The 21,363-nt window shown below is 37.1% G+C and overlaps 2 protein-coding genes and 1 pseudogene across 6 annotated transcripts; 1 reads left to right on the forward strand and 2 right to left on the reverse strand.

The window, feature by feature from the left end:
- LOC126631395 (probable sucrose-phosphate synthase 1) overlaps positions 1 to 21,363 on the reverse strand; it is a 98,275-nt pseudogene that overhangs the window by 17,339 nt on the left and 59,573 nt on the right.
- On the forward strand, positions 14,379 to 16,264 carry LOC126632915 (vesicle-associated membrane protein 711). Its single transcript, XM_050303455.1, has 4 exons — positions 14,379 to 14,769; positions 14,865 to 15,055; positions 15,177 to 15,340; positions 15,898 to 16,264. Exons 1-4 carry the CDS (start codon positions 14,553 to 14,555, stop codon positions 15,986 to 15,988), a joined length of 663 nt encoding a protein of 220 aa, XP_050159412.1. The 5' UTR covers positions 14,379 to 14,552; the 3' UTR covers positions 15,989 to 16,264.
- On the reverse strand, positions 16,336 to 19,220 carry LOC126632914 (protein FAR1-RELATED SEQUENCE 6-like). Of its 5 annotated transcripts, none has more exons than XR_007626869.1 (3): positions 19,064 to 19,220; positions 18,427 to 18,575; positions 16,406 to 18,327 (listed from the first exon to the last, which is right to left on the reverse strand). XR_007626869.1 is itself a non-coding variant. In XM_050303454.1 (2 exons), the coding sequence occupies exon 2, from the start codon at positions 17,145 to 17,147 to the stop codon at positions 16,428 to 16,430; it is 720 nt and encodes a 239-aa protein (XP_050159411.1). In that variant the 5' UTR covers positions 17,148 to 18,327; positions 19,064 to 19,220; the 3' UTR covers positions 16,336 to 16,427. The 5 variants fall into 5 exon arrangements, 2 of the variants coding, with proteins under 2 accessions (XP_050159411.1, XP_050159410.1); XR_007626867.1 differs by having other exon boundaries at positions 19,054 to 19,217; XR_007626868.1 differs by lacking the exon at positions 18,427 to 18,575 and having other exon boundaries at positions 16,406 to 17,607; positions 17,741 to 18,327; positions 19,054 to 19,211.

Consider the following 21,363-nt stretch of genomic DNA (forward strand, 5'->3'; position numbering starts at 1 on the left):
CCATGTTTTGCGTTCCTAAAAACCTTCCATTTTCTACATTTTTATTTTGCCATGATTGTCATTTTTATTTGTTGCTTGTTTAATTGTTTTTTGTGTGGGTTTATTTTTGAAACATTGACAGATATGCAACGTACTTTTACATTAAAATTCATGGAAAATGAACAGGAGGTAGAAAAATACAAGAGAGAGCCTTTACAAAGTCTGTTTAGGAGAAGTCTAAGTAGTTGACGGAGCCTCAGCAGTCGGCGGAGCCACAGAATGAGGAGGTATCAGAGGCTAATCATTTAGAGCTTCACTACGCAGTACAGCCCTAGAAGACGAATGCAAATGCTGTTGGAACAAACCCACAAACCTCTGATGATCAAGTAAAATCTGACCATCAGATTCCTGCATCTAGTCAATCTTCCTCTTCATGTTTGTAGCATAGTTGTGTGCAAGCATGTGCAACTGTTTATTCTCATGCTTGAGCCCTCTAATCTCCTGTTTGAGACTCGTCACTTCAGCCACCAATGATTCAACTTGACGGGTTCAAGCAAATAGACGTTGGGCCATATTGGACACAGAAACTGCACACTGCACACTAAGAGCTAGAGAATCCTTAACAGCCAACTCATCAGATCGTTTGGAAAGTAGTCTGTTATCTTTGGGAGTGACAAGGTTCCAGGCCACCACCGCAATGGTCATATCATTTTTCATCACCGAATCCCCAACAGTAAGAGGACCAGTAGGGGATATGAAAGATGGGCGCCATATGTTGTCTGGAGAAGGCATGGATGCCTCTTCACCAAAGTTCAAGTCAAAACGACGGTTAGAGGGGCTAAACATTTTCAAAGGTGTTAAAGAAAGAAGAGGTCGGACAAATCGAGATCTTAGAAGTGCAATGAAGGGAGTTTCTACAGGCGAAAATTCAAGTGTGCTTTGAAACGAACTGCACGCCTCTATAAAAATCAGCACTCGACGGGATTTCAGAGATCGAAGAGGCGAGCTCAGAAATCGAAGAGGCCAATTCAAAAATCAAAGAAGTGCTAGCTTTCTCAAAAGCTGGGCTTGCTCAGAAACAACAGGCCAATCTTCTTTTCCAGATTTGTCCGCACTTGTCACATGCAACCTCTGCACTTGACGGAACTTAAAACTCGAAGAGGCGAGCTCATAACTCGAAGAGGCAAGCTCAAAAATCAGAGAGGCATCTGCTTTTCCAAACGTGTCAGCATCTGTCACATGCACACTCAGCTTTGCGAAAATCACGGGCAGTTTGTCGAAGCCCCGATTCCAGATATCGAAGAGGCACTTGCTTTTCCAGACGCGTCAGCGCCTGTCACATGCACACTCAGCCTTGCGGAAATTACGGGCAATCTGTCGAAGATTTCTTGTGAAGTAGAAAGCACGTGAAGTTTAGTGTTAAATTATCCAACGGTTGCCGACAAGAGTGAAAGAATAGTACCGGTTATTAATTCCTATAAATGTCAACCTTCACCCTCCATTGCAAGGCAGACATACATAACCTTTCTTCATCTCCGAGAATGCCTTCCCAACGAAGCCTCTCGAGTCACTCAGTGTTCCTTATTCCTTAGGGTACCTCTGCAAACAACTCATCCAAAGTAAAAGTATTTCATATCATGAAGGTTGAAAGCAAGAGTATCTCATATCATTTTTTCTCTATGTCCTTCTCCTTGTTGTTGTTTTCATCTGCGGGACAAGGAGAAAGAGAGCAATTAGCCAGCACTTGGTATCAATCTTTCGATATGGAACCGACTACCTGGAACCCCTTCATGATTGCTTACCTAGCCTTGCTCTCGAGTACTCATCTTCAGCATCTTATGCTTCCTCTTCGTCTACCACATCTGCCTGGGGAACAGATAAGGGAAGTGAAAATGATACCTCGAAGCATGTGGAGACAATGTGCTAATTCATCCTCAGCTAGGGACAAGGAGAAAGAAAGCAAATGGTGGGCACTTGGAAAGATTGAAGAAAGAAACAGACCATCACCTCTACCTTGTGTCTGCCTGCCGTGCAGAAGAAACAAGCAGAGAAGAATGCAGACTGCACAACCAAGGAACTCTGATATTCCACACTCAGAATTCCAAACCAATTTGAGATCAAAGCTGTGGAAAGTCAACAAGATCATCTATCTCCAAAACCAGATTTGCGTTCTTAAACTCTACTCTGTCTGGTTTTTACTTACTTGTCATGTTTATTCGTTGTTTGTTTGTTTGCTTGTTTTTGTGTGAGTTTATGCTTGAAACATTGAGGACAATGTTTGATTTAAGTGTGGGGGGGGGGGGGGTAGCTAAGTTGTTTTGCATAAAATTCGTAGGAGTTTATCACCCATTACTTCTAGTGTTGTTCCTTGCTGTTTGTAAGTATTTTTAAGCTGTTTTGGAGTGTTTTAGTGTGTTTTGACATAAAAATCCGAAAATCTCATAAAAATTTGAAAAAATTGTTTTGAAAAACCCAAAAAGAGTTGTTTTCGTGTGTTTATTTGTGTCTTAGGGTACCTTCCAACACAATGATGAGGATTTGCTTTTTAATTACATGACTGTTAAAGAGAGTTATAAACATGGATGAAAATTTGATTTACTCTTTAGTGTATGCTTGGTTGTGACTATAATTTATGAATTCACATGCAATCATAAAGGAAAAATCAGTTTTTGTAACATGCTTGAAGGAAGGAACTCAAATGAACGCTACAACCTTGTGAGACTTGAGCCTAAACGTTTATTTTGAGAGTTAATAATCTGTGCATCATTGTTTTCTAAAGTCGTAGCATGATCTCATTATTCTTTGCTTGGTTGCTACCTAGAAGACGTTTCATCATTTAGTTCCAAATGCTAGAACTCATGCCTAGTTCATTCAAAGCATGCTATTGATTTGCATAACACATATTCAAGATGAAGTTGTGTAGTGACCACCAAAGCCAAATTGACGTGCCCCTATTTCATTATGTGTTTAAGTTTAACCTTGTTGAGCCTTGTTAAGCCTATGTTCTTTGTTAATCCACACTATCCTTACCTAGCCTAGTTTTAGGACCATCCATACCCTTGTTCTTGAAGCATAGTAAAGCATGACTTAAAATGAACTCCTTTTTTATCAACGTATTGCAGAAAACAAGTGTGGGGGAAGTGATTCTTGTGTGTGTGTGTGTGTGCCAAAGTCCTTAATAAGGCACAAGTAGAAAAGAAAAAAAAAGTGAAAAGAAAAAAGTTTGTTAAAAAAGGGTCCAAAACATTGAATTCGGCCCTAAGTGTTGCATGAATCTTCCCTTTGTATTTAAAAGTTGATTCTGCATTCTAAAGTGAATTCCAAGTGTCTATTTCATTGTTTTGCTTGCTATCGCTTTAAGAACGTTTGTTATTCCTATCCTTTCTTTATTAGCCATTACCCCCAAGCCCTGTTACAACCCTTGACTTCAATCTTGAGTGTTGTGTGTTTCAATTTGTGGAGTTCGAAATTGGTATGAGCATATGGTGTCACTGGTTCTCGCATCTAAGTAGTAGCATTCCATTCATGAGATCATATCTAAACATGCTTAATAACTCCAGAAAATTGCTTTCTTTGTTATAACATATGTGAGTCCTAGTCTTTCGTGTTTACATTAATCTTCTCACATATACTAGTGTAGGATGTGTAGTCAGAAAATGTGTGTGAAAATAGAGAGTATCTTGTAAAAAAATGAGCAAATTCTCTAAGGCATGTTACTACATTCTAAACATCGTTTTAATTGGTTAATTGTGAACTAGTAAGTGGTGACTGTGATTAAGTATGTGCTCAAGTGTAAATATGACCAAAATGTGTGGGAATGATGATTTTTAACATGTCATGTTTCATTAAAAATCCCTGAGGCAAATGTTGGAAGGTCTAGGTTGTGTTTTGTTTGTTTCGTTTGTTTTGTTTTGCTCGAGGACTAGCAAAAGCTAAGTGTGGGGGAATTTGATAGGAGCATATTTATGCGACTAAGTCAGCTTGTTCTCATGCATTTATGTTGTTATTTCTTATTTAATTATGTATTTTAAGCTATTTTCGTGTGTTTGTAGGTCCATAGGCCTTATGAAGCAATAAGATGCATTTTGGTGCATTTTGGAGCAGTTTTGGGCTTAGAATGAATAGCACATGCATGGAGCAAGGTGGATGGAAGAAATTGAAGACTAAAGAGGCTAAGAATGTGTTAGAGAGAAAGAAGAATTAATATAAAAAGGACAAAGAGCTCAGCCACAAAGGGGTGTCACTCCATCATTCACCTTTCCATCATTGTCGTGCACCACCATTGCACTCCCTTTGGATTCCTATGCCATGCATCATCATCCATGTTCCCTCTATTGACTCATTTGTTGCATCATTCCACCTCTCTTTCCTTTCTCTACCATGTGCACAATCATTCATGTTCCCTAGCTGCAACACCACTCAATTTTACCCCCATGCTTTGCATCATCACTTCACTTTCACCCTTGAATCATTTCAAACACCACTCATTGCACTCAATTGCTACACCATTCCTTGTTCCCTCCACCATTTCAGATTTCATGCATCATTACATTGAATCATTGCACTCAATTGCTACACCATTCCTTGTTCCCTCCATCATTTCAAATTTCATGCATCATTGCACTCAATTGCTACACCACTCCATGTTCCCCTCCATTGCCATGCACTTCCTCTATAAAAGGAAGTGTGTGTAACATAAATTTAGTTCATACTTGGTTAGATCATTCACTCCCATTTCAACACAACCTTCATCCAAACACATCCATTCATCTTCACATCCATTCCTCCATACAAACAAACCTTCAAACACTCACCAACACCTTGTGCCGTAACAAAGGAAGGGAAGGAAAGTGCTTGGACGTGCTTGTTGTCCAACTTGGATCGTTGGAGTGTTTAGGTGTTTTCTTTCTTTTGTTTCTAATGTTTAAATTCATTTCCTTTCGTTTTGTTGTAAATATGAGTGGCTAAACCCCTTTTGGCTAGGGGTGATTTCAAAGCCATGACTATGTGTGCAATATAATTTGATAAATTCCAGTTATGAACTCTTGAATCGTGAATGCAATTGGCTTAACTATTTGATTGATAACTTATTTGTACTTGTTAATTAAGGGTCGACACTTAATTGGCATGCATAAATCCGTTGCTAGAATATAAGGAAGTTTCACATAATCGTTACAAACTTATATTCACATGTAGTGAAGGTCGCTTATAAACGATCACATTAAGTTCAATTCCTAGCATGAGTGACATGATGTCATAGTTGCAAGTGCTTTGTCAATGCTTATGATTTTCATTAGACGTAATGATCTTTGATTGTATCTCTATTATGATGTCATGTAGGGAACTTTTGAAGAATGTTTTGGGTTGTCGAATGATGTCATCCAATCCAATAAAACAAGGAAAATTTGAGAGTTAACTAGGGATGTCACGGTTAATTTGAGGCATTTTCAGTCATAAGTCAATGAAGTAGTAACTAGAAATCGAGTTATTTGCATACATGTCATGTGTGGAGAAAAAGTCTCTAGCTATCCCATCCATCATCTTATTTCTCACATTTGTTTTACAATCTGTCTAGTTTTTTATACTTGTTTGTTTGTTTCAACTTCATCCAAATCAAAACCCCCCTTTTAGTTTCTTGTTTCAAAGTGTTTCAAATCTGTTTTAGTTTGTGTTTTTAAGTGTTTTGATTCAAGTAAAAGTCAATTTTCGTCCAAAGTCATTCCTAGTGTCTAGTTTAAGTTTATTTGGTTGTTTTAAGCTGTTTTGAATATTTTAAGTTTGCTTTGAGTCTTGTGAGTCTTGTTAATTGTTTTTAAGTTTAGTTTTATGTTTTTGAGTCAGTTTAGAGGTTATTAGCAAGCGTCCTAATCCCCGGTCCAGAACGATCCCTACTTATACTTGTACTACAATTATCAAAAGAGGGTTAAATTTGTGTGTTAAGATAATTTTCGCATCATGAGTCTCACTCAACACATGTTGCTAGAGTTGGAGAAGTGGAGCTTAAGTTCACTTCAGGAAAAACTGTAATATTGAAAGAGGTGTTACATGTTCCAGAGATCAGGAAAAATTTGGTCTCAGTTACCTTATCAATAAGGCTGGGTTCACACAAACTATTGGGGTTGACTTGTATACTCTCACAAAGAATGGTGTCTTTGTGGGAAAGGGGTATGCCACTGATGGAATGTTCAAACTCAATATTGATGCTATGAATAAAACTGTTGTTTCTGCTTACATGTTATCTTCTTTCAATTTGTGGCATGCTAGGTTATGTCATGTAAATAAAAGGTTAGTAAATCAGATGAGTAGCTTAGGACTAATTTCTAAAATCTCAGTAAAAGATTTTGAAAAAAGTGAATACTGTAATCATGCAAAAATCATGAAAAAACCACACAATTCAGTACATAGAGAAACTGAACTACTTGACTTAATCCACTCTGAGATATGTGAGTTTGATGATGTAATCACAAGAAATGGGAAACGTTACTTCATCACCTTTATTGATGATTGTTCAAACTATCGCTTTGTCTACCTGATGAAAAACAAGAGTAAAGCACTTGACATGTTTAAACTTCTCTTAACTGAAGTAGAGAATCAATTTCATCGAAAAGTTAAAAGGCTTCAAAGTGATAAGGGACTTAAATATGAATCTGCTGCCTTCAATGATCATTGTAAAAATCTAGGCATATTACATGAAACAACTGCACCTTACTCCCCAGAAATGAATGGCAAAGCAGAAAGAAAAAATAGGACACTTTGTGAATTAACAGTTGATGTGCTTTTTAACTCTAGTTGTGCTTCATATTGGTGAGGTGAAATTATTTTAACTGTCTGTTATGTTCTCAATAGGGTTCCCTCCTCAAAAAATAAATTGCACCGTATGAAATTTGGAGAAATAGGAAGCCTAATGTGTCCTACTTAAGAACATGGGGCTGCTTAGCTTATGTACGAAAACCTGACCCAAAAAGGTCAAAACTAGAGAGTAGAGCTCTTGAGTGTGTTTTTATTGGTTATGCATTCCACAGTAAAGCATATAGATTTTATGATTTAAAGAACCATGTTGTTATTGAATCTAATGATGCTGATTTCTTTGAAAACAAATTTCCTTTCATGTCAAGGAATAGTGGGGGTTTAACCTCAACTAATTTAAGGAAGGATGGAACGAGCAGTCATGCTCTAAATGATTCGGTCAAAACTAGTTTCGAACCAAGGAAAAGTAAGAGAACCAAAGTCATTAAGGATTTTGGGGGAGACTTCCAAACTTATGCACTGGAAGAAGATCCTTCAACGTTCCAAGAGGCTTTGTCTTCTGTGGATGCAGACTCATGGCAAGAAGCCATAAATGATGAGATGGATTCACTAGAATCGAATAGAACTTGGCATTTGGTTGAGCTACCTCCAGGATGCAAAACCATTGGCTGCAAATGGATGTTGAGGAAGAAGCTAAAATCCGATGGCACAATTGACAAGTTTAAAGCCAGGTTTGTAGCTAAAGGTTTTAGGCAAAGAGAGAATGTTGATTTCTTTGACACTTTCTCACTAGTCTCTAGAATTACATCCATTCGAGTCATGTTTGCATTAACATCTTTACATAATCTTGTTGTGCATCAAATGGACGTTAAAACTGCTTTTCTAAATGGAGAACTAGAGAAAGAAATTTACATGGATCAACCTGATGGTTTTGTAATACCTGGGCAAGAGCATAAAGTTTGTAGATTAAATAAGTCACTTTATGGTTTAAAACAAGCACCTAAACAATGGCATGCCAAATTTGATTGTTTACTTCTTGATAATGGTTTCAAAATTAATGATAGTGATAAGTGCATGTATATTAAAACTGAGGGTAATCTATGTGTTGTAATATGTTTATATGTTGATGACATGCTTATTTTTTGCTCTAATATTCACCTGGTAAATAAAGTAAAAGCCATGCTATGTAATAACTTTGATATGAAAGATTTAGGAGAGGCAATTTTACTTCTTGGAATAAAGGTTAACAAAACTGAGAAGGGGTTTTCTCTAAGTCAGTCACATTATTTAGAAAAAAATCTTAAGAAGTTCAAATATTTTGATTGTAAGCCTGCTGGTCGTTTGATCCTAGTTTGAAGTTGTTTAAGAACACTGGTGAAAGTGTTAGGCAAATTGAGTATGCGAACATCATTGGTAGCCTCAGATATGCTATTGATTGCACTAGGCTAGACATAGCCTATGTAGTTGGGGTTCTGTGTAGGTACACGAGTAGTCCCAATATGGAAAACTGGTATGTAATTGAAAGGGTAATGAGATACCTTAAGAGGACCATCAATTTTGGTCTATGTTATGAAAAGTTTCCCGCTGTTCTTGAAGAATATATCTATGCTGATTGGAATACAATATCAAAAGACTCTAAAGCCACGAGTGGCTATATTTTTAATATAGCTGGAGCTGCAGTCTTGTGGAAGTCTAAGAAACAGACCATACTTGCTCAATCAACAATGGAATCTGAAATGATTGCCCTAGCAATAGCTAGTGAATAAGCAAGATGGTTAAGAGATCTTCTGTCAGACATTCCATTGTAGGAGAAACCAGTTCCTGCTATGCTTATTCACTGTGATAGCACAGTAGCTATTGCAAAAGTGAAAAATCGATATTTTAATGGAAAAATACGACAGATTCGTCGAAAACATAGCACGGTAACTGGGTTTCTTTCCAAATGGACTGTCAGAATAGTTCATGTCAGGTCTGAAGATAATCTTGCTAACTCTTTGACGAAAGGATTAGCACGAGAAAAAGTTTGGAAAACCTCTAGAGGAATGGGGTTAAAGCCCTTGATAAGTTGAGTCACTTGTGATGGTAACCTAACCTTTGGACTGGAGATCCCAAGAAATTGGTTCAATAGGTAATAACAAGTCATGAAGTCATATGGACTCATGCCATACTTTTTTGTAGAAGTTGTCTGCAAAGGCATGAAATCCTGTAGCACGAGTAAAGGGTGAGTTATGAAACTCTTAATGAAAACTATACTCTAGTTGAGTAGGATATTTAGCTATAGGAGTATCCTTGATAGTTTCACCTTTGTGATAGTAAAGGTGAGGCCGCCACTATGAAGTTCCTAGGGCTAACTTCTAGCACTATCACTAAACTGGGATACAAGCACATGGCCAAACTGTGCTGGCCTCGAGCTTCACCCAAGAGGAGTCGTGTGTGCTTTGTTGTTAGAGATTGAGTTCCAAACTAAGTGTTACTCTTGTTATTCTGGAGCAATGTCACTATGTTTTGGTTCAAGTTGAATAACACCATCATTTATGCACGACTCTATCACAGTTTACTCAATGTTCAAGTTTAAATAACCAAGTGGGGGATTGTTAGGATTGTATGTTTATTTAAAACTTAGAATTAGTCAGATAGGTTAACGTTGGATTCCTAATTTTATGGAGAATCTTTTTGCAACAGAAAGTTTTGTTTTGTTAAGAATACCTATTCTTTCTCAACTAACTGATTTGCTTCCTGATTTAATGGCCGGATTTTGTGAGCATTTTCTCCTCAACCATCCCAACGTTAATATCTCTCTAAGTAGTATATAAATGCTAGGGTTCTAGTCGGGAAATACACTACTGAAAAACGAAAAATATTTTGAAAACATTGAGTTGTAGAGTGGGTGAAAGCTTTGATTGAATATTTCTCAATGCAAAGAAAGGTCTATTCAGTTGTGATTCTAGGCTGTTTTATCCTGGGGACGGCGTGACACTTGTGACTGCTTGCAGACCTTGGGCAGAGCCGCAAAACGTCTTAATTAAAGCGACATTGTCCGCGACTCAACCCAAGATATCTCTGTGTTCTTTGGTTCTTCAATTTTCCTGGTAATCTCATTCCCTGTCTTTGATTTTGTGCAGTGTTGTCATCAGATCCTAAACTTGGCAAATCAGGGTATCAACACAAATTGCCAGAGTCGGAAAAACAAATCAGCGTAAAATCATTTGAGTCATCAACTGCAGAGGCGGAACTGGATATGCTTCTTGATTCATTTGGTGAGACCAAGATAAACGATTCATCTGGTTTAGAGTCTCGTAGTATTTTTTCTGTACAAGTAGAAGCTTCCCTGGCGCCAATTCAGCCTCAAAGAAAAGTCCTAAATTCATCTGCTAACCTTGATGATGAGCTTGACAACTTGATAAATGAAACATCGATACTAATTAATGAACGTGGTCCGTCTCAAACTCAAGAAGAAAAGGCTGTCCATGATTTTCCGTCATCGTCTATTTCAGGTACAAGGTCTAAAGAACTCGATGATTTTGATTCTTGGTTGGATACAATTTGATTTCTTCACACCTAGAAAAAATACACAACATGTAACCTTGTATTTGGTTGTTCCAATTGATTTTTATTTACCTTTTGTTTCATAGTCCTGTTTTGTTCCAAACTTTTCCTTCCTACTAATTCTTAAAACCGAACCCTTATGGTATATGATGGTTTGGTTTGTCACTCTTTGCTTCACCTTTGTCTGAAAGAGCTGCCACGCCTCCAGGCCATACGAGTACTTCTAGTTTACTTAGCAGTCTCCGATCACCTTAAGCAATCGAAGCTACATGCCGTGTATTGTAAAGAAAAATGGCAGAGGCCGGTTATTGTAGTTTCGATTGCTTAAAGGAGAATACATAAGGGGATTGCTGAACAAACTGGAAGTAGTAGTCATATGGCCCGGAAGCATTGCAACTCTTTCCGAGACAAAGGGGAAGGAAAGGATACAACAAAAACAATCACGGCAGCCTTGGTTGGATACAATTACTAGAGCCCTAACCCCTAAATATATAGAGAAGTATACAAAAGATTGACGAAGGAAGACAGGTCAGATGATATGGAACAAGACGTGTGAGAAAAGAAAGAAGAAAGAAAGATGGTATTGTCATCACATTGATGGCACTAAACTAAGAAGGAGAGAGTGGGCTAAACCCTCACAATAGGCTAGCAATAATGTTGTTCAAATTTACTTTTAACGAGAATCGAACTTAAGATCTTTCACTTATCATTTAAGAGGAATATCAGTAGACCGTAGTATTAAGTGACACATGAATGATTTTAAAATGCAAGAATATTTGGTCTTACGAAGTATTTACTTATTTTTATCTGTTGATAGTATGAAGCTAACAGTAATTTGGGGGTATTTTTCATTAAGAAAAGCCTAAGAGAGAGATTTTTGGTTGTAAGTTCGTAAAAGAGCTGCTAAAGTCAATTTTTAAAAGGGAACTTTAATGAAAAACACCCGGTACTGTTCACTTTAACGAAAAACCACATTTTTACACTAAAAAGTCAATCTTGGTACTATTCACTTTACCCTTTATTTTGTCCTTATCATTAAAACTCAAAGTTTTCAAGCCCTTTTCATTAGTTTTCCTTTTTTAAAATCTCTTAGCGTAAATATCGTTTTATAAAAGAACATCTTACATAAAATATCTACACTGTAGAGGGTGCTGAAGACCTTTTGGATGGGGCATGCGCGGGTTATTTGACAGCCAGGGAGAAATATAAAGCCATGGGATGGGACCATGACATTCACATACCCGCCTTTCCGCTTGGAATTGGGCCAGTGAGAGTCAACCATGAGCTGGCCGCCCATACGTTTCAAACTTAACTTTTCTTACTTATTTTTCCATTTTGTGATTATTTATTGATGTGTAATTAACTAGAGAAACACACAAATAAATAAATTAACTTTTTTTCTGTTTAATTAAGTAAATTTTTTGTGAAAATAATTAAATAATTATTTTACACAATTATATATTTATACGAAGTGGCTTAATTAAATCAATTTTAATTCGTGTTGTTGCTTATTATTTATTGAAAGATAAATAGTATTATTCATTCGTACAGGTCTCTCTACGAGTGTTTTTCGAAACAGAAAAAACATTTTCAATTTTTTTCCAAAATTTTAGAATTAGCTCGGATCACAAATTTTAAATTTGAAAATTTCAGAACATGATTCGGAATTCATATATTTAATACCAAAGTATGCTTATCCTTTTTAATATGTAAGTGTATGTTTAATATAAAAATAATGAACAAAATGCATCTAAAACTCATAATAAAATACAAAAGTTGGTTACAAATATATAATTTGAGTAAATAAGTATAAAGAATCATAATATTTCAGATTTTTTTTATTAGGATAAGTTTGGAACAATTAAAGAAAAATTCAGAATTTTCAGAATATGTTAATGCATTCCAATTTCCATTCTAATTTTTTTAGAAAGTATTCAAATTCGAAAATTTTATTGTTGGAATCGGAAACACCACTCTTACTTGCACCCCTAGGTCTCTCAGTCCTATTATCCTAATTCAAAGGCAATACGGGCTTCTCAATGATATATTTACGCTACGAGCAGGAAAAATATATTAGTATCTAATTTATCATTCACGACATTAGAATTTGTGACCTCTCACTTATTAAGTGAAGAAAAATATCACTAACTATAGTTCGAAGTGACAAGTAATTTGGTTATCTGAAATGTTATTAGCATTAGTCATGACCGCCAAACAAGTACTCATTGTGAGGTAGGACCAAACCTCCAAAAGGCATGGCCAATGGAAATTTCTAGGCGTTTGTATTGACTCACTCAATCAACAGTACACATTCATCCGCATAAAGTTGGACAACCGCTATGTTTAGCAAGTCTTTTAAGATGATTTTAGGACAAATATTCATCACAAATTTTACTGTTCGGAGCTTAAGGATAGTGCAATTTAGACCACTCAAATTAAATCTAAATGTTTCATTTACTTCTGCTGGTCCGCCTTATACAAACCAAGAGCTCCAATTTTTCTCACACAAACTAAAGACCAAATGTCCTTGTCCTTAGGCTTCAAATACTAAGGTTCGACAAGTATCAAATTCATTAATTTAAATCATTGATAGTCACCACTTAATACTACGATCTAGTGATATTTCTCTTCACTGGTAGGTAAATCGATTCTCGTCAAATGAGAATTGAACCACATTATTACTAGCCCGTTATGAAGTTTAGTTCATTCCCCACTCTCTTAGTGTAAATAATATCGTTTGTTAAAAAAAAAATTTAATAGTCCACATATCATTCGTTGAATCTTCTGTTTTATTATTCCAATTATTAGCCAAACACTACAAAGTGGATTTTTTTTTACCACATTGTCGTGCCAACCGAATTGTCAACCATGTCATACTGATTTTGTGCCAATCGGTAATGGTATGGTATTGTACCGTACCAAATTTTATGGCACGGTATTGGTAATGGATACCATTACCACGGTATTACCATACCGTACCGAAAATATAATATAATATATAATTATGTAACACACATTTATAATAAGAAATTATTATTGGTACTCCAAAAATCTCATTTTGCACTCCAAATTTTCTATAATTGGAAAAAAAAAAAAAAAAAAAAAAAAAAAAAAAAAAAACTCTACTTATATTAGCATTGTTGTTGGTGACTTTGATTTTTTTAGTTGGTGGAAATCAAACATAAAAGAGTTCCCAATTCTTTCACAAATAACCAAGGATATCTTTGCAATCCCCACTTCTACCATTGCTAGTGAAAATGCATTTAGCTTAGGGAGGAGGGTTGTGAACCCTTTTAGGGCATCCTTGACTCCTAAAATGGTAGATGCACTAGTGTGTACTAGCTATTGACTTAGGGCGAATGAAGTAAACTTCTACAAGGAACCAACGAAAAATATGCTTCAATTTTACAGGGAAATGGAAGAAGTGAAAACAAGTAAGATATACTTTGATTTTTTTAGTAAATTATTTATTAAATGGTTTTCAACTTTAATTCTTCTTGCTACTAATATGTTTTCTTTGTTTGTAATGTAGGCTTGACACAAACTCAATCTTCTACAAGTTCAATGCCTCCTCCAAAAGCTTCAACATCTCAAGCTTGAAGAATTGATTAATGAATTTTACTTTTTGAAGTTTAGTTCCAATTTCATTTGGTTTGAAACTTTAACTTCTATTTGAATTGTTAACTTCTATTTGTTTTGGTTCGTAACTTCTGTTTGGATTGTAAGCTTAATTTTCATCATGAATCTTGATATATCATTTGAATTATTGTGTGTGTGAATTGCAAATGATGAATAATAGATGAGTTTAGGCTACAATGTATGAGATAAAGGTGCAAAAAAAAAAAGTTTTGCCCTTGAATTGGGTTAAAAAAAACAAAACAGATTTTGTTCCATTAAAGTGGTAATTATCATTGACATACCATATCAACCGAACTATTTGGCAATACCGAACTTCAGTATACGAATAGTTTGATACGGTAATGGTAATAAATTTTGCCAAATCAAAAATGTAATACGATAATTGGTACAAAAAATTTAATAAAGTAACCGTACCGAACCGGCTCTATAAACAACCAGAATTTCACCAATTTCCGCCGAAAAATATAAATAAAAAAAATAAAACAGAGTTTACAGAGAGTGCGTGTGTGTGAAAGTTCTTAACTTTCGTTTTCGAAGATCGCTGATTCAGTTACGAGAAAATCGGTCGACGTCGCGAGCTCACCATAATTTTTTAGAGAGAGATTTGAGCTGATCTTGGCGGTGGTTGTGGTGGTGGGGAGATGGCGATACTGTACGCGCTGGTAGCACGAGGATCGGTGGTGCTGGCGGAGTTCAGCGGCACGTCGACGAACGCGAGCACAATCTCCAGGCAAATTCTCGAAAAAATCCCCGGAGACAGCGACACCCACGTCTCCTACTCTCAAGATCGCTACATCTTCCACGTCAAGCGCACCGATGGCCTCACCGTCCTCTGTATGGCCGACGAGACCGCCGCCCGTACGTCGTCGTTTTGTTTGACCCAATTCTCAATTCCCCTCTCCAAATTTCTTTTTTTTTAATTTCTTTTTATTTTGTTCGATTTTTTTGTGCAGGGAGAATGCCATTCGCTTTTCTTGAAGACATTCATCAGAGGTTCGTGAGGACCTACGGCCGCGCTGTTCATTCGGCTCAGGCTTACGGCATGAACGATGAGTTTTCTAGGGTTTTGAGCCAGCAGATGGAGTATTACTCCAATGATCCTAATGCCGATAGGATCAATCGACTCAAAGGCGAAATGAGCCAGGTAAAAAGATGTCAATTTGTCACCAACTGATCAAGTTCAATTGTGGAATTTGGTTCCAATTTGTTTGTTCTTTTTCGTATTGATTGCGGTTTGATTTCTTATTGAGTTTTCGGATTTGTAGGTGCGAAATGTTATGATTGAGAACATTGACAAAGTTTTGGAAAGAGGGGATCGCTTGGAGTTGCTGGTTGATAAAACTGCTAATATGCAAGGCAATACCTTCCGGTTCAGAAAGCAAGCTCGCCGTTTCAGAAGCACTGTGTGGTGGAGAAATGTTAAGCTCACGTATGTTTTCTAAGCTCAAACCTCAATTCAATAGCTACAGAAACTTCGAAATTATCAATTTTTCGTTTCTTTTCATCTTATGATTTGAAAGAGTTGTGTGTACTTTGTGCAATGGTTACATTTTCATGTCAGACAGTCACATTACTGTACTGTCAATTCATCTATGTATTCAAACCATAGTTTGTGTTTGATTATCTGGCAAGAGTGTTTTATGTAATTGTTGCGTTGCTAGACTGTCAATTCAACTATGTATTCAACCCACAGTTTGTGCTATTGTCTGGCACGAGTGTTTTATGCAACCGTGATGCTTTTATGTCAGCCGGTATGGAATGTTATGTTGCTAGTCTAGACCGTCAATTCAGCTATGTATACAAACCACAGTTTGTGTTAGATTGTCTGGCAAGAGCGTTTTATACTTTTGTGTAACGGGTAATGTTTTATATCTGACACTCTGGCATATTAGATTGCTTGACTGTCAAGTCAATTCAACTACGTATTCAAACTTCAGTTTATCGTAAATTTTCTGGCAAGTTACCTAAGTGCTTTGAATTTTGCAGGGTTGCATTGATATTCCTTGTGCTAATAGTAATTTATGTTGTGCTGGCTTTCGTTTGCCATGGCCTCGCACTACCCTCCTGCTTGAAGTAGTGAATGACAAACAAGTGAGATTGGAACGTGCTTTCTCTTCGTTTTCTTCCTCATCTGGGTATATGAGATTTTTCAAATTGAACTTCCACTGACGTAAGTTGTGAGATTCTTGTGTTTATGTGATTTCAAATCGCTCATTTGTGTGTGTAGTCCGTGGGAGTTTTGAACTGGTTGGGCTTGTATTTTCTTTTTTATCTTTTGGCCGCAAGGTTGTATGTTTCTTGAAAACTATAGCTTGATGAGCTTATTATATTTATGGCTGGTCTTATTTATCTAGTTCTTTCGTGCATTATGAATTCGATTAATAGACCGAAGAGCTTTGTTCGTGAGTGAGCATATGAATGCAATTGAAAAGAAACAGCAGAGTCATCTTTCAAGAGGATATATCTACATACCGTTGTATGTTACACTTGGATATCCTCTACAAGATGAAGCTTGTTTAATAACTCCACCAATGCTTGTGTAAGGTAGTCTTATAATGTTCTTCCGATTGTGCCCCTTCTTCCGCAACGGGAAGGGCAAGTTTATAGAGATGATTATACCAGTACACTGGGTTATACATATTGATATTACTGGAGCCGTGATGGAGAAGATACCTGGACTTGAAATCTTTACTCCAACGCGGCAGAATGTAGCGCGATGGGACTTCTTTCACGCCGTTATAATTAAGAACGTTCAACGTATGCCTGCATAGATAACGTTTGTAGTTGAACAAACTGCAGATGCATCGGATATCGACCTGTGTTGTTTCATACAAAACCTCATTGCATCTGACTTCCTTCTCGTTTCCTTCAACTTCAACCCGTTCCTTGACTATGTAGGTTAGCATAGGCCCGTTCACATTCACCTGCCTTGTGTTGAAACAGGAGTGCATGCCCTCAACCTCCAACTGGAAAATTTCCTTCGTATATACCTTCCGTAGCTGTTCTTCGAAATTACATCTCGATTTTAGTTCAACGATTGAACTTCTCGACTCCACATCTGCCGCCACCTCTTTGATGCGCTTCCTATGTAGCGCTAGATCGTACTTATCAACAAATTCCTTAAACGACATATGCGTATGTACATAACCATCAAAAAATGGAGTCAAGCTCTCGTTTTCTCGGATAGGGATCATTCCTGCGAAAAATGTGTCTTTTACGTACACTGGAACCCACATCTGCCGATCTTCATACAATGTCTGAAGCCATCTTCAAGGAATTATAGACTGCGTTGTGTAATGTCTCTTGATTTCGTTGTATCCCCTCAGCCCTCCCAATTTCTCTGGAACTCTCTGCATGATATCCCACAAACAAAAGCAATGGCGAGCATTCGGGATAACCTCAGACACTGCATTTTGCAGGGGCTTGCATTGATCGGTAATGAAGACATGTGGAGGGCCCCCGAGCATGCATTTGAGCCACGCCCTGAGCATCCAAACAAAATTTTCCGCTGACTCTTGCCCATGGAAGCCGCAGCCCAACAAAACTGATTTTCCATGATGATTTACGCCAACAAATGAAATCAGGGGGATTTCAAATTTGTTTGCCAAGCATGTTGTATCAATTGCAACTGCATCGCAAAAGTAGCCATATGCAGCCCTGGACCTAGCATCAGCCCAAAACACATTCCTCAGGCATCTGTCGTCATCAAGATCCATTAGATAATAGAAATCAGGGTTCGTCAATTTCATGTGACAAAAGTAATTGTAAACTGCATGAGCGTCTCCTTCTTTAAGTTCCAAGTGATTAGAGAGATCAGCCGAATTCAAACCTTCAGTTTCGCTAAACTTTGAGTATCCACTGCACCCAACGTCCATAACAGGTGTTTGATACAGCTTGATAGTATGAACTTCTGTAACAGGCTCCGGTGGCGGTTGTGCACTTTGACAGCAAGGATCATTTTCTTATGTGACTTGTAAAACCTTTTGATTTGGGGACTCACCTGATGATTGTGTTCAAGCTCTAATTCGACTATTCTCCACCGTTTGGAGTACACCAGCCTGATAACTACCATTGCAGGACAACCAGTTCTTGTTTCGGGTCTTGGATTATTGGCTTCGCTCTTTTTCTTGAAACCTGCACTGCTGCAACCTAACTTTGCTCGATACCGCTCTTTTCTCTTTGATCTGAACCATGAATTGCTTACTCTGATGCCAAATCCCGGCTCTTTCCCATAGATATTGTAAAAATCATAGGCTTCATCAGATGAATCGAACTCCAAACCCACCGTAGGTTCTCAGGGGTCCTTTTTCTGTGTGTTTCCCCAGTTCCATTATCATGCTCGGTAAAATCTCCCTTCAATTCATAGTCATCCCCTTCGTCAAATACAGGCTCGGTGTTAAGAGAAACTTGTTCCATCTGAAATAACAATCATACAAGAAAAATCTTTTCAGACACCATTAAACCAAAAGTTTGAACAACATATGCAACCTTGAATTTCAAAGTTTCACGATGTACAATGAATTGCGAAGACAGTTGAGCGCCCAGCGGCATATGGCATGACAGAATGTGATTCCGTCATGCCTAACAGGAAAGTGATTCCGTCGTGCCTAACGAACCCTCCTCCCCTTTCAGGCTAAGGCACGACGGAATCAATAAAAGTAACCCTATACAAAACATCCATTTTTGTACATCAGTAGTAAAATCTAAATAGTAAAAGGATGAAAATCTCATCACTTTGAGCATGCATTTGTCAGAAAACTCCAAAGTAACAAAGGGTAAAAGTTTTTATCCACTCAAACAATTCTTTCAATCCACAGCAGCAGTAACAACATTACAGTAAGATATACAACCAAAAAATTTAAAATATATTTACAATTTCACAGACAAATGCACAATCGATAACCCCATAATTAAGGATTAAAGAAGTTGAAAGCCGTTATTTACCGTTGAATTTGCTTATTCTAAACCTAAAATACAGATTAAACACACAATTTAACTTTCTTTCACTTTCCCACCTTTTCTCGGCATCCAAACAGTTGCTAATAATCCAAGTCCAAGGTCAAAACGATCCACTTAATCTCATAACTAAATGCTAAAACACGGAAAATTAGGGTAATAAAGTGAGAATTTAGGCGATCTTACAGCGATTTACCAGGTCGGAGTCGCCGGGGCGGGAAACCAACTGTCAGAGACTCGTAGGATTAGGGCTGAGTCGGGGCGCTCCGAGTTAGCTGCTGGTGAAGGAAAAGTGCGAGTCACACTAGGGATTGCAGAGCTTCCACAAATCTATCAACCCTGTGCGCTGACACGTGGGCTAAAACCTCATTATATTCTCTCTTCCAATAGGATTCGTTTTTATAGACAGTGTTATTCACACACCTTGTTAATTTTTGTCTATTGATCTTCAATTATTCATTTCAAAGTTTGTTTGCCCTGGGTATGTTTTCATTTTTCCATTTGAAGTTTGTCCTTTTTGTCTAACATTTGTGAACTGAATGCAATGCTTACAAGTACTTAACAAAAATATTATTTGATGGTATTCTGGTCTACGAGTTGAACTACACCCAGTAGGTGTCATCTTTGAGTAAATCCATTGTTGTTCGTACGCTAGATGTAAATGAAACTTTTGTAGAGGTTATGAGGCCCGAAGTTCCATATGAAACCATTGAATTAGTGTTAAAGACATTCTTCCTTTACTACAAATTTAGGCTTATTTTATCCCCCTGCATCTCAAAATATACCACACCCTCTTGGTCTCTGAAATGATGTTTGTCTTGTTAGTTTGTTGACGCCAGTTACTTGTCTAATCAACACAAGGCACGTTCCCAACTGGTTTATGTATTTACCATTACAAACATAGCAATATTTTGGAGGTCCACGAAATAGACCTTAGTTCGAATCAATGCTTCATCCGTGCTTTTTTTTTTTTTTTTTTTTTTTTGCCATCTTCCTCAACCAAATTCGAGGCTTCGAGATAGGTATAGACCTTGAGCACCACCATCACTACACCTGCAGGTGTAGTACATGTCTCCTTGATCACGACGTCCAGATTATTCCACTGTTGACGAAATAGGTTTCCTCACAATGCCACACGTGAGTGGATATTAGCCGTCATTGAGCATATTTGAAGCACTTACGGAATTTTCATCCATCTTTAAGTCCTAACTATGGTTTATGAAGACAATGTTGCATGTATGGTGATCAAGAAATGATGCATCAGCAAAGTCAACACCAAGCTTATTGCATTTACATCACATCAACAAACCATCAGAAGATTGAAGTCAAGCAGATTTGTAACAGAGACAATATTGTCGACCTCTTTATGAAGTCACTGCTGGAATCAACCTTCCAGAAGCTTGTTCGAGGAATTGGCATTCGTAACTATCTCATTTTCAATACTTGTAGTTCTCAAGGGGAGTATCCGGAAGTATACTTACTTGACCTTAATACATTTCTTCCCTTAGATCATGAGCTTTTCCCACTGGGTTTTTGCTAACCCAAAGAGGTTTTGGCGAGACATCATTGTAGGATGGTCATACCCTTGTATGCTTTTTTGGGTACTTATGTCCGGTTTTGTCCCGTTTGGTTGTATTATAGAATGTTTTGGTGAGACTTACTCCTACTTGCAATTTATATATGATAATCGCGCTTGCTACTTGTTCCAACCAATGGCGTAGCCATGTTAAGGGCTACCTTAGGCTATAGCCCAGGTAGCTTTTCATAAAAAACTAATATTTTACATGTAATTTTTATTGATTTTCGAATGTAACCCATTATATATTTAGTTACTAATCTTAATTCTCTTGGTTTAACCATATAAAATTATGTAATATAGTTTACAAACGATCTCTTTTTGTTACATCCTTTTTCTCATCGCTTATTGTACATGTACAACTTTGGATTTGTTTGAATTTTAACACGTGTTTGTTTAATAACGAAAATTCTCAGCTCACCTTGTGAAATTTTCTTAAGCTAGAGCATACTCTGAAAAATACAATATTAAGTTTCTTTGTTTAAATCTTTAAGCTAGCCCATATGGTAAAAATTTCCTAGCTCTGCCATTGGTTTCAACTAGAAGAGACGACTTCATCAACTAATTCTACATTTGCATAAAGATCTTATCCGACTACTACTTAAGTATTTGCATATAAGAGTGTTATAAATATATTTTATATGATATGATTGTGTAAATTCATAATAGATTTGATTTAGAAACTATGTAGTCTAGGAGAGTCTTTTCCTATTATACTTTGTATTCTTGGGAAGCAAGTTTCTTTCTCCCTATTGTTTACTATAAATAAAGGCACAAGCCATGAGGAATAGAACTACAATTCCTCACACCCCTCCCTTCCTTCTTGGCGCACCCCTATTCTTCACCCTCTAAATTTTAGGTCACAACATTATAACTATACTAAAACTCAGTTGAGAAACATTATTCACCAACAATGCATT

Source organism: Malus sylvestris, chromosome 8 (genome assembly GCF_916048215.2).
Source record: "Malus sylvestris chromosome 8, drMalSylv7.2, whole genome shotgun sequence".
Lineage (NCBI taxonomy): Eukaryota > Viridiplantae > Streptophyta > Magnoliopsida > Rosales > Rosaceae > Malus > Malus sylvestris.